The sequence below is a fragment of the Schistocerca cancellata genome, chromosome 8 (assembly GCF_023864275.1).
Source record: "Schistocerca cancellata isolate TAMUIC-IGC-003103 chromosome 8, iqSchCanc2.1, whole genome shotgun sequence".
NCBI classification, from domain to species: Eukaryota; Metazoa; Arthropoda; class Insecta; order Orthoptera; family Acrididae; genus Schistocerca; species Schistocerca cancellata.
In genome coordinates this window covers 251,297,490-251,310,606 of record NC_064633.1, presented here as the reverse complement: position 1 = coordinate 251,310,606, position 13,117 = coordinate 251,297,490, and the positions used below count along the sequence as shown (strand labels likewise).

Below are 13,117 nucleotides of genomic sequence, written 5' to 3'. Positions count from 1 at the left end.
TTATTCCCAACATTGCATTCAAGTTCTTTGACTTCTAAAAAAGTGTTACTCTTTTACACAGGGTAAAATTGTCTGATGACGATACAACAAGAAATCGAAACCAATCACCGAAAGAAATAAATAACTTATACATGATGATGACTACTACAGGTAGTATTTTATCAGACAATGCTGATCGTTACTGGTGCATCTGTGTCATCTCCAATATCATGGATACCTGCTCTGAGCCGCATTCCACCACGTAACCCGAGTATGAAAAGTATTCGCCTGATTCAATATACCAGAATTTACAACAACCAGGAGTTGCCAATCATCGTAGACAATCCTACTAAATGAACCAAGAGACTCCGCTCGAGACGTCTACCACTCAGAACAGCTAGCGACTTAGTGGACAATAACTTCAGGTTCCAGGGATATTAAACGCAAGAATGGCACAACAACACTCCACCCAAGCTCCACAGCCTTCTCCAAGCTAACATCAAACAATGATATGTCCTAGTGGAAATAGAGGACACTCAACAAGATCCAGACTAGCGATGGGAGATGAGGTGACGAACTATACAGATGGGAAAAGGGCTACGACTGTCGAGTGCACTTGCGTCTTTTCAAGACCGACTGTCAGACATATTGTTGAACACTGCTGTCAAAATTCCTACCCTTGAAACACGTCGGTCTTTATGGGTAGTACAGCGGACGTAATTAAGTATATAGATAATGATATAATTACATAAATAAGTTTGTAAATTGTGTAAATGTTTTATTTTGTATTTTTAAAGCAATGTGTAATGCCATATAACTAATAAGGATAATGAGTTATTTGGTAATTTATGGATTAGTACATTTCGCCCATTGGTCATTACGAAGATATGCAGCAGTAAGAAACTGTAAAGCCTCTAGCATGACACATTGCTTAGCAAAAAATGAAAATCACTCGGAAGAGGAGAAGGAAATGAAATGAAACCTCATAGGTTGAGAAGGTATTTCGTGTTGCTCTGTGATTACAACACCGACTGAAATTGGCAAAATTCGTAGCAGTATGAGTCTTCTCATTAGTAGGGCACTACGTCTCTCCTGGCTTAAATGCATTCACTGATCAAGTAAGGCGTATCATAAAGCAGCTATTTCTTCTGCTGTGGCAAGGTGATCAACAACTGTTGTAACTGCTCCTGAATAATGACACTAAGGTTTGACTTTCGAGCTGGCCACACACATATACTTCATCGAGACAGATAAGGAGATCTTTCTGACCTTAGGACTACCTTATCATCACGCAGACGGTTCATAGAGATACCTGCATTGTATGGACGTCCATTGCCTGGAAGGTAAACCACGAGGATGCAGAATATCTGTGACATTCCGTCGTGCCGTCAGAGCTTCAGTAATCACTAACAGCTGTCACTTCTGGTCATACCCTATAGCTTCCAACAAAATGACATAAGGAGTAACTCAACTATGCCTCTCCACAACATTGCGACAATGCCTCCATTTGCTACCGTACCTGCCGACAATGAGTATACGAGGTAAAGCGTAATTGTGGCTAATATCTAAAAGAGTGAGCTGCCGTTCTTCGGCAATCCAGGCTTTCCAATCACGAGACCAATCCAAACGCAGCCGTTTGTGTTGCTCATGTTATTGGCAACCTACGCATGGGACGCTAATTCCCTAGTCCGGCACTTAATAGTTTCCAACCAACAGTGAGGGACGAAGTTAAATGATGCAAGGAATGAAGAACTGGTTCACCGATGGCATGGGCTGATACCAAGCTTTTATTATGTGGTTGGTGCAAAATAAAGTCATCCTTACTTGTGGTGGCCATATGTAGTGGACTAAAACATTGACACTGAGTATGCCAGCCTCACATCCCCAGGCAGTCAAACATAGGTCTACAGTCACCTCGCCCTGCAAGTCTGAATATTGCTCGATCCGTGCAGCTGACCAAATGGAAACCCAGCAATGAGGCATCTCCCAAAAATGACATCCTCATGTCCTTCATAGTGATGACTCAATATTATATACTTATGCTCGTAAATTAAGGATAACGCTGATACATAGTGAAACAACGCTCTGGTGGGCGGTTTGCGGGTTTAAATTTCCTCGGGCTATGACTATGTGGTGAATGTGACCTGCGGTTGTCGCACGGTGGCGCTGGCAGTAGTCCACATACTCAGAAGTGTGTTGGTGCATGCCAGAGTACGGTGTAGCGAGTAAGTGTGCCGACGTTTTCAGACGTTCTAATGGTGATTGTGTGTTGAAAATGGCTCAAAAAACACATATTGATGCCGTTAAGAAGAGTAAAATACTAGGACGACTGGAGGCTGGTAAAACACAGCAGGTCGTAGCACGAGCCTTCCGTGTGCCACAAAGTGTGATCTCAAGATTATGGCAACGATTCCTGCAGAAAGGAAAAAACTCCAGGCGCTACAGTACGGGACGTACACAGTTTACAACACCATAATAGGACCGATATCTCACCATTAGTGAACGCAGATGGACACGGAGTACTTCAGGTAGCCTTGCTCGAGACCTTACCGCCGGCCAGTGTGGCCGAGAGGTTCTAGGCGCTTCGGTCTGTAACCGCGCGACCGCTACGGTCGCAGGTTCGTATCCTGCCTCGGGCATGGGTGTGTGTGATGTCCTCAGGTTAATTAGGTTGATATAGTTCTAAGTTCTAGGGGACTGATGACCTCAGATGTTAAATCCCATAGTGCTCAGAGCCATTTTTGGGACATTACCGCAGCCACTGGAACAGTTGTCTCCAGACACACAGTCTACAGATGACTGAACAGAGATGGTTTATTCGCCTGGAGACCTGAAAGATACAAATCACGTCTGGGATTCTCACGGTCGATGTATCGCTGCACGTTTTCGAACTCCTAGGACAGTTACGGAGCTCTGACAGGCACTGGCGAAAAATTTGAGGTTAGAACCCATCAGCTGCTCGACCACCTGGTCTAGAGTATGCCAATGCATTGTGCGGCCTGTGTACGTCGCATGATGACCATATCCCATACTGATGTCGGGATACATGCGCAGGAAACAGTGGCGTTTTGAAGCACATGTGTTTCGGGACGGTTTTCTCAACTTATTACCTATACCGTGGACTTACAGATCTGTGTCGTGTGTGTTTCCTATGTGCCTATGCTGTTAGCACCAGTTTTGTGTAGTGCCACGTCGTGTGGAACCACATTCTGTAGTTATCCTTAATTTATGAGCAAGAGTGTATATGACCTCATAACTACGCTAAACCCGAACAGTAGTAATGCATCGGGGTAGCCACTGTGTCACAGCTAACCATTTTTATACCTATAGATGGCGTCCATATGAACAAATTTATATTTACATCCGACCATGTTGTCTGGATGCTTCACTTTTCCGCCAGGCAGTGTATATTCCACAAATTATGTACAATATCATTTCTTGACTGCACACGTTTGCTTGTTTCTGTGGATATTGTTTAATCCACGTGCAATGACACAGATATCACTACAGGACTAAACAATATCTTTATTAAAAGAATTACTACATTTCTGTGAGGTGAATTGTTCGTCTTGATACATCATAACTTCGAGAACTGATAGCCGGCACCGCTGAAGCAGTGGTCCGCTGGCATTAAAAGAGGCGCTGTATGAGACATGTCTAATGCAGAGACTCATGTCATTTAGCAATTGCAATGATGCAATCTTGTTGTAAAAATGGGTGGGGACGAATCACTACTCCCCCGAATGGGGCCTCCTGGCCAACATTGCCATACGATCATTTTCATTTACCTCATGCGGAAGTGGCAAACAACCGACGTTACACTTTTACTAAACTATATTAAGAAATAATTAAATACATTACGTTCTGTCTCTTTCGATAAAACAATTAGAATGTTAAAATGACTGTGAAATTATGTTCTGTGTATCGTAAGCAGTCTTGGCTCTACAAATAAGTATTAATAAGTAATGGAATTCCCGCACATTAATTCAAGCGGTGGAATCCCGTCATTTTGAGACGAGATATCTCTCGAACAAAGACTGTCTAAGTAGTCAATAGTACTTTGAGCACAGTGCAAGTGTAAGCTGTTTGTGTGGTGAAGATCCAGCACTGGTAAAATTAGCCTCGTACGACTGCTGAATGATGTTACTAATTTATAAAAAGTGCAGCCAAATTGTGCGTTATGGAAGAAGAGGTTTGCTCTGATCTTTTGCTGAGTATAAAGTCAGTTGTATTGGGGATCGTGGGGCTCTGCAGGCTGCAAGAGACATACTGCTGGCTACCCATACAACTGAGATCCTGTCGCTTTCATAGCCACAAACAGTAAACGTCCACTTCACGGTTCTGCAAAGTTTGTTAAAGAGGCTTGGACATAGCGCGCTATAACGTGAAATGCAACGTTTTATTTCGTCTGTGCTGCGACATGTTACAGTCTTATTTTGTCGGTGCTACACCCTAAAGTAGAATTAGAGCAGGGAAGCCATTCTAGCAAAACGTGTAAAAACCATGATACAACTGGAACTGCAATTTGAGTAATAATATACTGGTTATTTATGCAGCAAATGGTTATCTCGTGTGTTTACTTATGTATTTAAAAATCAATATCCTTATAGCTTCACTGTTTTAAACATGATGATTTTGTATTGATAAAAGCTGGTAGTTTTTTGAATACAAAATCACTCGCCGACCTACACTGAGATTTCATATATCAATTATAAACCTTGCAATTTTAATAGTGGATACTACGTGTCGCTGTTACTCTTGAGAAGAAGATATCATAACGTAAAGTCAAACTTCTACTTCTTTTCCTTCATAAAACCCTGTGGCTTCTATACTTTGCAAATCGAAACCAAAGATGTGTGACGAAATTTGAGCTTATGTTAGCTAATGTCAGGTGTAGATAGTTTTTCATACCTTGTCTGAAATATATCTTGTAATATTAACGTTAAATATTCTACCACCATGGCGATAAGTACCTTCACTTCTTTATCGGGTTACTCATTTAAATTTATTATGTTAATTTTGATGAAAAGCGCCATGTTATTTAAAGTAATTACTTACGTGTGAATATAGGTATGCAACATTAGTATAAGGCATTCTTGCGCATTTGAGTGCCTCATGTTGAACCAATACCCAATAAGAGCTTTACCTAAGACATACTTAACTTAAAAATTACAGTGTTTCCTCTACAACCATTTACTATTAACATCTGTTTACCATCATTTAAAATAACTCGTGTGGTAGATTACAGACTCTTACAGACGAAAGAGATTGATCAGCCATCATACAGCTGAGCATCTATTGTCTTCCATAATTTACGAGTCCGATTGCCACACGTGTTTAATAAAGTTATTGTTAAATTCTAATTGGGAGAAAATAAAATGAACCGAACGGAAACATCGCACATTGTAAGATGTTGTCTCAAACCTGCAGATAATGAGCTAGCCTTTCCCTCATCCCTGTAAATGGGCACTGTTCTGGGTGTAAGAGCTCGACTCAATGTCGAGTGATTTGCACATACGGCCATTGTAGAGACTTGGAAGTGTCCTGGCAGAAATCAGCACATTACTGAAGCAGTATAAGCGGGAGCAGCAAAAGCTCAATGAAAATGCCTACATTCTTCTCCTGTTTCTAATAAGTTGGAAGAATCGAATGTAAATAATTTCATGGAGTGGCGAATCTGGAGGAATCGGTGACAGCCGGCATGGGGTTGAAGCAGCAATTAATGAGTCCTATAGAGCAGAGTTCCTGTTCTGAAGTAATGGTCAAATGGTTCAAATGGCTCTGAGCACTATAGGACTTAACTTCTAAGGTCGCACGGCTCCAGACTGTAGCGCGTAGAACCGCTCGGCCACCCCTGCTGACAACTGATGGTCAATTCGCAGATATTTATCATTCCTCATCAACTAAATTGCTTTTCCAATAGACAAAGCGTGGAATTGATTCGAAAGAGTTTTTCCATACATGGAAAATTACTTTTCCAATAGAGACAGCTTGCTAATGATTTGAATGTGTTTCTCCATACATGGCTGTCGACTCCTGTTTAGCTACTTCCTTGTTTTTCTTAATTAGTGTTGTGGATTTGTTCGGTAAAAAGATTCCTTACAGCACAACGTGAAACCTTTAGTTAGCTGCAAATGGTGTTTAATGAAAGTGATGATTCTGGCAGTGGCCTCGTGTGTCAAAGCTACTGTGGGACCATGAGAGCCGACTCCTAACAGTTCGATAGACTGCTGCCCAACGCTAATGCACTCGGGTACACAAACTACACCATTTATACAAGCAATTCCTGCCCATATTTACCCAAAAACAAATTAATATTACAATTTTTAGCGGACATGATACACATCACATCAAAAAATAGCACTCAGATCAGTAGGAAACAAATTACAGTTTTTGGTCTTGATACCTTTAACCAAATCTGTCACATTTAATCAAAATGGTTCAAATGGCTCTGAGTACCATGGCACTTAACATCTGAGGATCAGTCCCCTAGAACTTAGAACTACTTAAACCTAACTAACTTAAGGACATCACACACATCCATGCCCGAGACTCTGAGCACTATGGCACTTAACATCTGAGGTCATCAGTCCACTAGAACTTAGAACTACTTAAAACTATCTAACCTAAGGAAATCACACACATCCAAGCCCGGGGCAGGATTCGAACCTGCGACCGTAGCGGTCACGGGGTTCCAGACTGGAGCGCCTATAACCACCCGGCCACCACGGCCGGAGTGTCACAGTTGTTTAATGTCTGTTGTAACTAGTTGCATGCTATGTGATCGACGGTGGTGAACAATGTGCTGGAATCTTTCCTCAAAGAATTTAGAAACCAATACGAGCTTCAATTGGTGCTCTAGATCCATTTTCAGTTGTGGTACATTCAGATAATGTCCTCCCTAACACCGCTTCTTACAGGGCTTCGCATAAGATTCGCCAGTCTCTGAACTGAACTGTCGAAATTAGTGTTATTAATCAATCAATCTGGTATCAATATTCTGTATGAATACACATGTATGGTTTCGAAAGGAGAGCCAGTATTAGAACGTAAAACGACACGATATCGTGGAACTGGTATTCATGAGATGAATACCGAAGGTTTTCCAGACTAGCAAGACTGGACTGGACTGCTTGCGGCGCCACACTTGCGCCCCAAGTTTGCTGCGGGTGGGTTGGCTTTCGCTGCCCGCTGGCAAAGCAAGGGCTTCTGCGGCGCTGCCAGCGGTTGCTCGGTCAGCCGTATTCCCCACCGCCACTCGGCACTTGGCCGAACTTCACCCATGTTGCCAACAGTTATCGCGCCGTCCAGCGGCAGCTCCGAGATTGCACGATGTTAGTTCCAGGACAGTTCCCAGATTTATGGGGCCCTAAATTTGTGCAAACACTTTAGGTAGGGGTTTCCACGAATTCCAGAACAGCTTGACTGACGTGTGCTGTGTTATCAACGCGAGAAACTGATGGCTGAGAACCAGTAGAGAAGACCCACAAGAAGCAACACACAAACGTCTCAAACAGACATTCCTACAACTATGTTTTGTCGGAAACAATATTACGTTCACAAAATTCAGTGGGAACCATATTTTACTAAAATTGGCACAGTATTTTAAATTCAGTCTTGCGATCAGAGTAGCACTTTGTATCTATCGTCCTAGCGTGCTACTCCGATCGCATCACTCATTTTCTGCACACTCTTCATAATTTCTGCAGAAACACTGGTATACAGTAACTTAATGAAAAGGTATTTTCGAAATAATTCTTTTGCATTCTCAGCATTTATATCAATACACCGTTTCATCCAGAGAGCCTGAAAAAATAGTAACATGCCGTCAGTCTTCCTTAGAGTAAGATTATATTTATTTTTAATTTCTGTAGTAAAGTTTTGACAAAAACTGTAGAAATCAGCTTCTTTGGAACTTTAGCCTTGTTGACTTTCTTTGGGCGTGATGGTATATTGGATAAAGTTCATGAATGTTTGCTGCATATTCAAGGTCTCCTTCGAAAATGTAGCGTATGTTTGGATCATCAAGGCCGTTCGTTACATCAGAACTGTCCACAGGGAGCCATGCAGCATCTGAGAGTGGTAGGTAGTGCACCATTCCCCAGCTACAGAGACTATTAACAACGAGGTATTTAATACAAGAGCCATAATTTTCGTTATAATCAACAATGAATCATTTATATATCTTCGGCATTGAGCCCAGCTGCTGGGGGAGATCTGAATTGTTATATTGTCCTGAAATATCATATACGCCAAGATCGCTTATAAAATTTTACATTGATTACAGGTCTCGACCGAATTGTGCTCTCATCACCGGATCTTGTAACACATTAACAGAAGTTGGTGAGCTTTACAGTGTTAATGTTAATGCGAGCTATGTCTGTAATAAGTAACTGTCTTTCATTTGTTCATTTGAACAAAGTATTGCGTGCTAAGCCAGGTGAGGTAACATGAGGGGCTGCATCTAGTTTGTACGATTTCAGACAGTATATATGGGAATTTTCGAAGGCATTGGCAAATAGCATGGATTACACTCTCTACACTAAGTCACGGGGAACTTCTGATACCTTGTATTTCAATACAAATCACACCTCGCCCTCCATTGGCATTCGTACCCTTTAATAACCGTTTTACCAGTCAGTAGGCTTTTGAACCCTTCATTGGTTTATTCAACATACAGTTACATACACATCCGATAACAGACACCTTAATTATTAATCAACTACATTTGTTGACTGTTGACGAAATACTTTCTTGTTAGTTTCAACTCATCAGGTTTTAGGTATGGTACCCATTTCAATAGAGATTATGTTAGAAAGTTGAAGAACTACACATTATGCAGCCACATAGACGCGAACATCTGTGGAAAGCCTGAACAATCGCCTTTTGCAGTGCGAAACTCTGCGAGACATGCAAGGAGAGAGTCAATGAGTTTCTCAAGATTGTATCGACATGTATGAGGAGCCATTGCTGTGACCAACTTCGATAGATTTCTCGACTGAAGTACTGCCACGAATTCTCGATTGGATTTAAATTCCGGTAGTTTTGCAGCCAGAGGAGTATGGTAAACCGATTCCGGTGAGCTTGTAATTACGCACGTACACTACGGTCTGTGTGTCACATCGCGTTGTCCTGCTGACAGATGCCATCGCATCGAGGAAAAATGATGACTACACACTGTTCCTTCCACTGAGGGAAACCATAAAAGCGCTTTACAGGCAACAGAGTTGAAGCCAGCAGTTTGGAGCCAGTGCAACAAGGTACTCACGTGTTTCCGTCAGTCTCGAAGGTGCCGGGCGGGCAGGCGGCGTGGCAGCGGCCGCTGTAGAGCAGCAGGTGGTGCTCGCAAGAGGCGCACCGGTCTGCGCGCTCCACGCACGTCGCGCAATTGCCCGAGCATGGCTCACACGTGCCCTCCTCCATATCTGCAAACACACCGTCTTCACTCGTAACACAGTACCTTCCTTTCTAGTCACCGGTACGAACACCCAACATTGGTGGTTGAGAAATGAGGACTGGGGGGGGGGGGGGGGGCGCTCAGAATTAACAGAAATGTAGCACGATCTCGAATAGAACAAGAATGTGGGTGAATATCGCTGACTTCCTTCACATAGGAAGCGTTCTAGCATTAACATAAACAGATTAGGAGCAATCTCAACTTAAACATAAATGATCTGTCATGGAACCCGATCGTCACGAATGCGATCATATTCCAGTGATTAAGCACTGTAAAACCTCACCCGGAATCGGCTGAAGGTGTACTGTTAATAGTTCCTTGGTGGATGCTTGCGTACGTCAACTGACTAAGTTACATAAAAAAATTGAGTGCTCATCGAGGTTCCAGTGTTGAAAATGAGCAAGTTTTACAGAATGTATCGTAATTAATGGCGTAAACGCATACAGTTGAAAATACGCAATGTTAAAAGAAAAAACCATTTTAGTAAACATAGGTTCGGCAACGAGCCTTTTGTGAAATGATTGCTATAATGTCGTTACCAGCCCCCACTGGCGTGATTCTGTGTAAACACCAAATACTGGTCCGTGGTGTAGTCTTTGTTACAATTTCGACGTGGAATTATCAAAAGTTTGGATACGACAGCAGAGTACGCCGTCAGAGGACAACTCATGTAAGTTGTTTTCTGAGTGTCAGTTGTGTTGTACGTGTGTTGGTGGTAACATGGGACTTTACAGCAATGAGGAGTATGCACAAATGCATAGCATTTCTGACTGCACGTTTGTACCAAGAAGCATACCCTGCTCGAAGGCTCCACGAGAGTCTAACGTTTACATGGGTGCATCGACCCATGTGAGAAGCATATGCTACCGGAGTGCGTAGCCATTCACGAACTGGGCTTGAAAACGTAGCACTGGAAACTGTCGAATGTTCTCCAAGAAACTCGACAAGGAAACTTGCTTGATCAAGCACTGTACTGTTTGGAGGCTAGTGCATCGTAGTGCAATGTACCCGTACTACCTTGAACCAGTTCATTGTCTTAGTGAGGCGGACTTTGGCCCTAGACTAACATCCTGTCAGTGGATACAAAAACGAACCGTAGGCAGCTCTACATTTTGTAAGTACGACTGAAAGTTGTGAGTGAGGCGCACAGCTATTTTAACAGTTTTTATTACGATTCTGAAAAATCTGGTGCGTTGCAAAGGTAGTACCTAGATCTTAATTTTCATACCGCGTTTCGGGTGTCGCTCGTCGAAAGGCTTCTTTCTGACAGCACTGAAGTCATATTGCTTTGTGCAGTTCATCTGATGATGTGTCACGACAGGAACGCTTTATGAAAACGAAGGAGTTTCATTATGATCTAGTGACTACTTTTTACGATATATATCTTTTTTATAATTATGATTAAAAACCATTTTATTTGCAGATGAAGCACGGTTCACTCGTGATAAGGCGTTGGTCGAAGTTCTCGCGTTTGGAATCATCTAGGCTCCAATTCACAAGATGTGAATGAGTTTCTACCTCTGTGACGTTTCTAATTGAATGTTTGGTTGGGGACACTAGATGATCATCTTATTTAAGCTACCAAACAAACATAATACACAGAATTTCCTTCGGTCTGTGGGGCATTATCTCGAAGGATTCCTCGAGGATATCCTTAGAGTAACCTGAGAGGATGTAGAACATGGTGATGGATCATTGACATTTTGCTTCTATGGCGAAACGACATTCAACTCGCCAATATGGCCAAAAAAGGACTGGGCGAGGAGGACCTCTTCCGCTCCCTCCAAGATCACCTTACACTAACCAATGTATTCCTGTGTTTGGGCCAACCGTAACGGTGTAGTATGCGCCACTCCGGCTATCACGGTTGAAGATTTGTAAACGAGAATTATCTAAGCTTGTCAAAAATTTCGAAATGATCTCGCTGTGTTTGAAAGTATTCTAAACTCATTGCGGCGACTGACAGAGGACTGCATCCAGATGCGAGGACGGCACTTCGGACACCTCTGTTAATTACGCGTATAGTATCGTAAGTGTTGTAGTGTTCCTTCAAAGCATCTGCACTTGTGTTGATGCATCTATAATAACTTCTCTTAGTGTTGTGAAAGTCTTGTTTTCTTTCCAAGACTGGGGTGACATTTACACAGAAAAAATTCACATGGTGGCTGTAAGAACAAAGTTGCAATGATCTCGTATACAGACAGTTTCGCTCCTAGTATGGTGCACTTCTGTAATATCTCTTTATATTCGATGTATTATTGTGATACAATTCTACCCTTGAATGACGTTTACTAATTTTCTATCTTCATACTCGCAGAATCCATGCGGAAAGTAGTTTCATACAATAGCTATGCCATGAGCGCGTAATTATTCTTTATAGTACTCTCTCTGGTTGTTGTTAGAAAAAAGCGTCCGAGATTGTCTTCGTGCCGATTAGCCTGAGCATTCATTGATCGAAGAATTTTAATCTGAATATTGAGATTTATGACAAAAGATAACTGATACGACATCGTACGATTAAAAGGGAAATATATATATTTCTCCTTCATACAAAAGGTGTGAAACAATTTATATTATTTGACATTTGAGAATTAATGATATTCATCGATATATAGCGTAGTTGTTAATCAAAAGGGAACTTCCGAAAGACTAGATACGAAACTGCATTTAATAATCCAAGAGCTCCATTACTTCTTCGGGAGGTTAAACTTCATCAAAGCCAAATATCCGCTTGATCTGAGGTTTCCCGACTGATTATACAACGCTCCCAAAATTACGAGGCATTTTACTTGTACAGATTAGGAGACTGCCGCAAAGCACGAGCCTGCAGAGAAGAAGAATCATCGCCTGATTTAATTCTAACAAGTAAAATTTCTGAATCATTTTGAGTGACTGAGTTATGACTGTGTTTCCTATTAGGAATGATTGACTGCTCGAACGAATTGAGAACTACATAACTACATAATTACATAGATAGGATGAAAAATTACACTTCCAACGGTGTTCGTTTACGCCATAAATTGTGGTACACCCTGCATAGGCGGCAGCCGTGGGAACCACTCGCACTGTATGCACTATAAATCATTTTAGTTATAGACGTCAGTTTGTTAGTAGTTGTTTCTTTGTGGTACTACTTAGGCAAATAAAATAGAAGTGTCATTGTATGAAGCCTGTGTCTTTATAGTAGCGGGCTGTGCGGTAGGCTTCTTCCACTGGACAGAAAATAGTGCACAAGAGGCATTCTGTCGGTGAAGAGTTCTCGGGCTTCCGGCCGGTTGGCGGTGTCTTCAAACAGCGACGTTTCGACGAGTGACAGACATACTCATCACCTTCTGGCGAAGTGCCGAGACTTTGCGGATGCTGGTGCCTTAATACTTGCAGCGTGCCCCCCACAACCTGGCCGCGGGAGGCTGGAACCAGATGAGCCGGCGGGCGGGGTGGAGGAGGAAGCGGGTGCGCCGTTCCTGTTTCCGTCAGAGCATTCCGGTCGTGTCTTGCGAGCTGGACGGTTCTTGGTGCGTTCACGGCGTATTGCGGCTAATGATGGATTCCAGGACGCGCTAAGTTGATAACCTTCGTCCCTGTGCACAAGATTCTCGTGGACCCGTATTTCTATCGATTCTGTGATGACGCTGTCCCAATAGCACCCTAGTGTTCTTGATACTATGTTCTGCTTTAGCA

At 42.4% G+C, this 13,117-nt stretch overlaps 1 protein-coding gene across 1 annotated transcript in view; it reads right to left on the bottom strand.

Moving 5' to 3' along the window:
* The window catches only part of LOC126095496 (furin-like protease 2), a 707,292-nt gene that overhangs the window by 134,664 nt on the left and 559,511 nt on the right, over nt 1-13,117 (bottom strand). Inside the window, exon 14 of the mRNA XM_049910285.1 lies at nt 9,248-9,404. Within this exon, the coding sequence (XP_049766242.1) occupies nt 9,248-9,404 (157 nt within the window). The remainder of the gene's footprint in view (nt 1-9,247; nt 9,405-13,117) is intronic.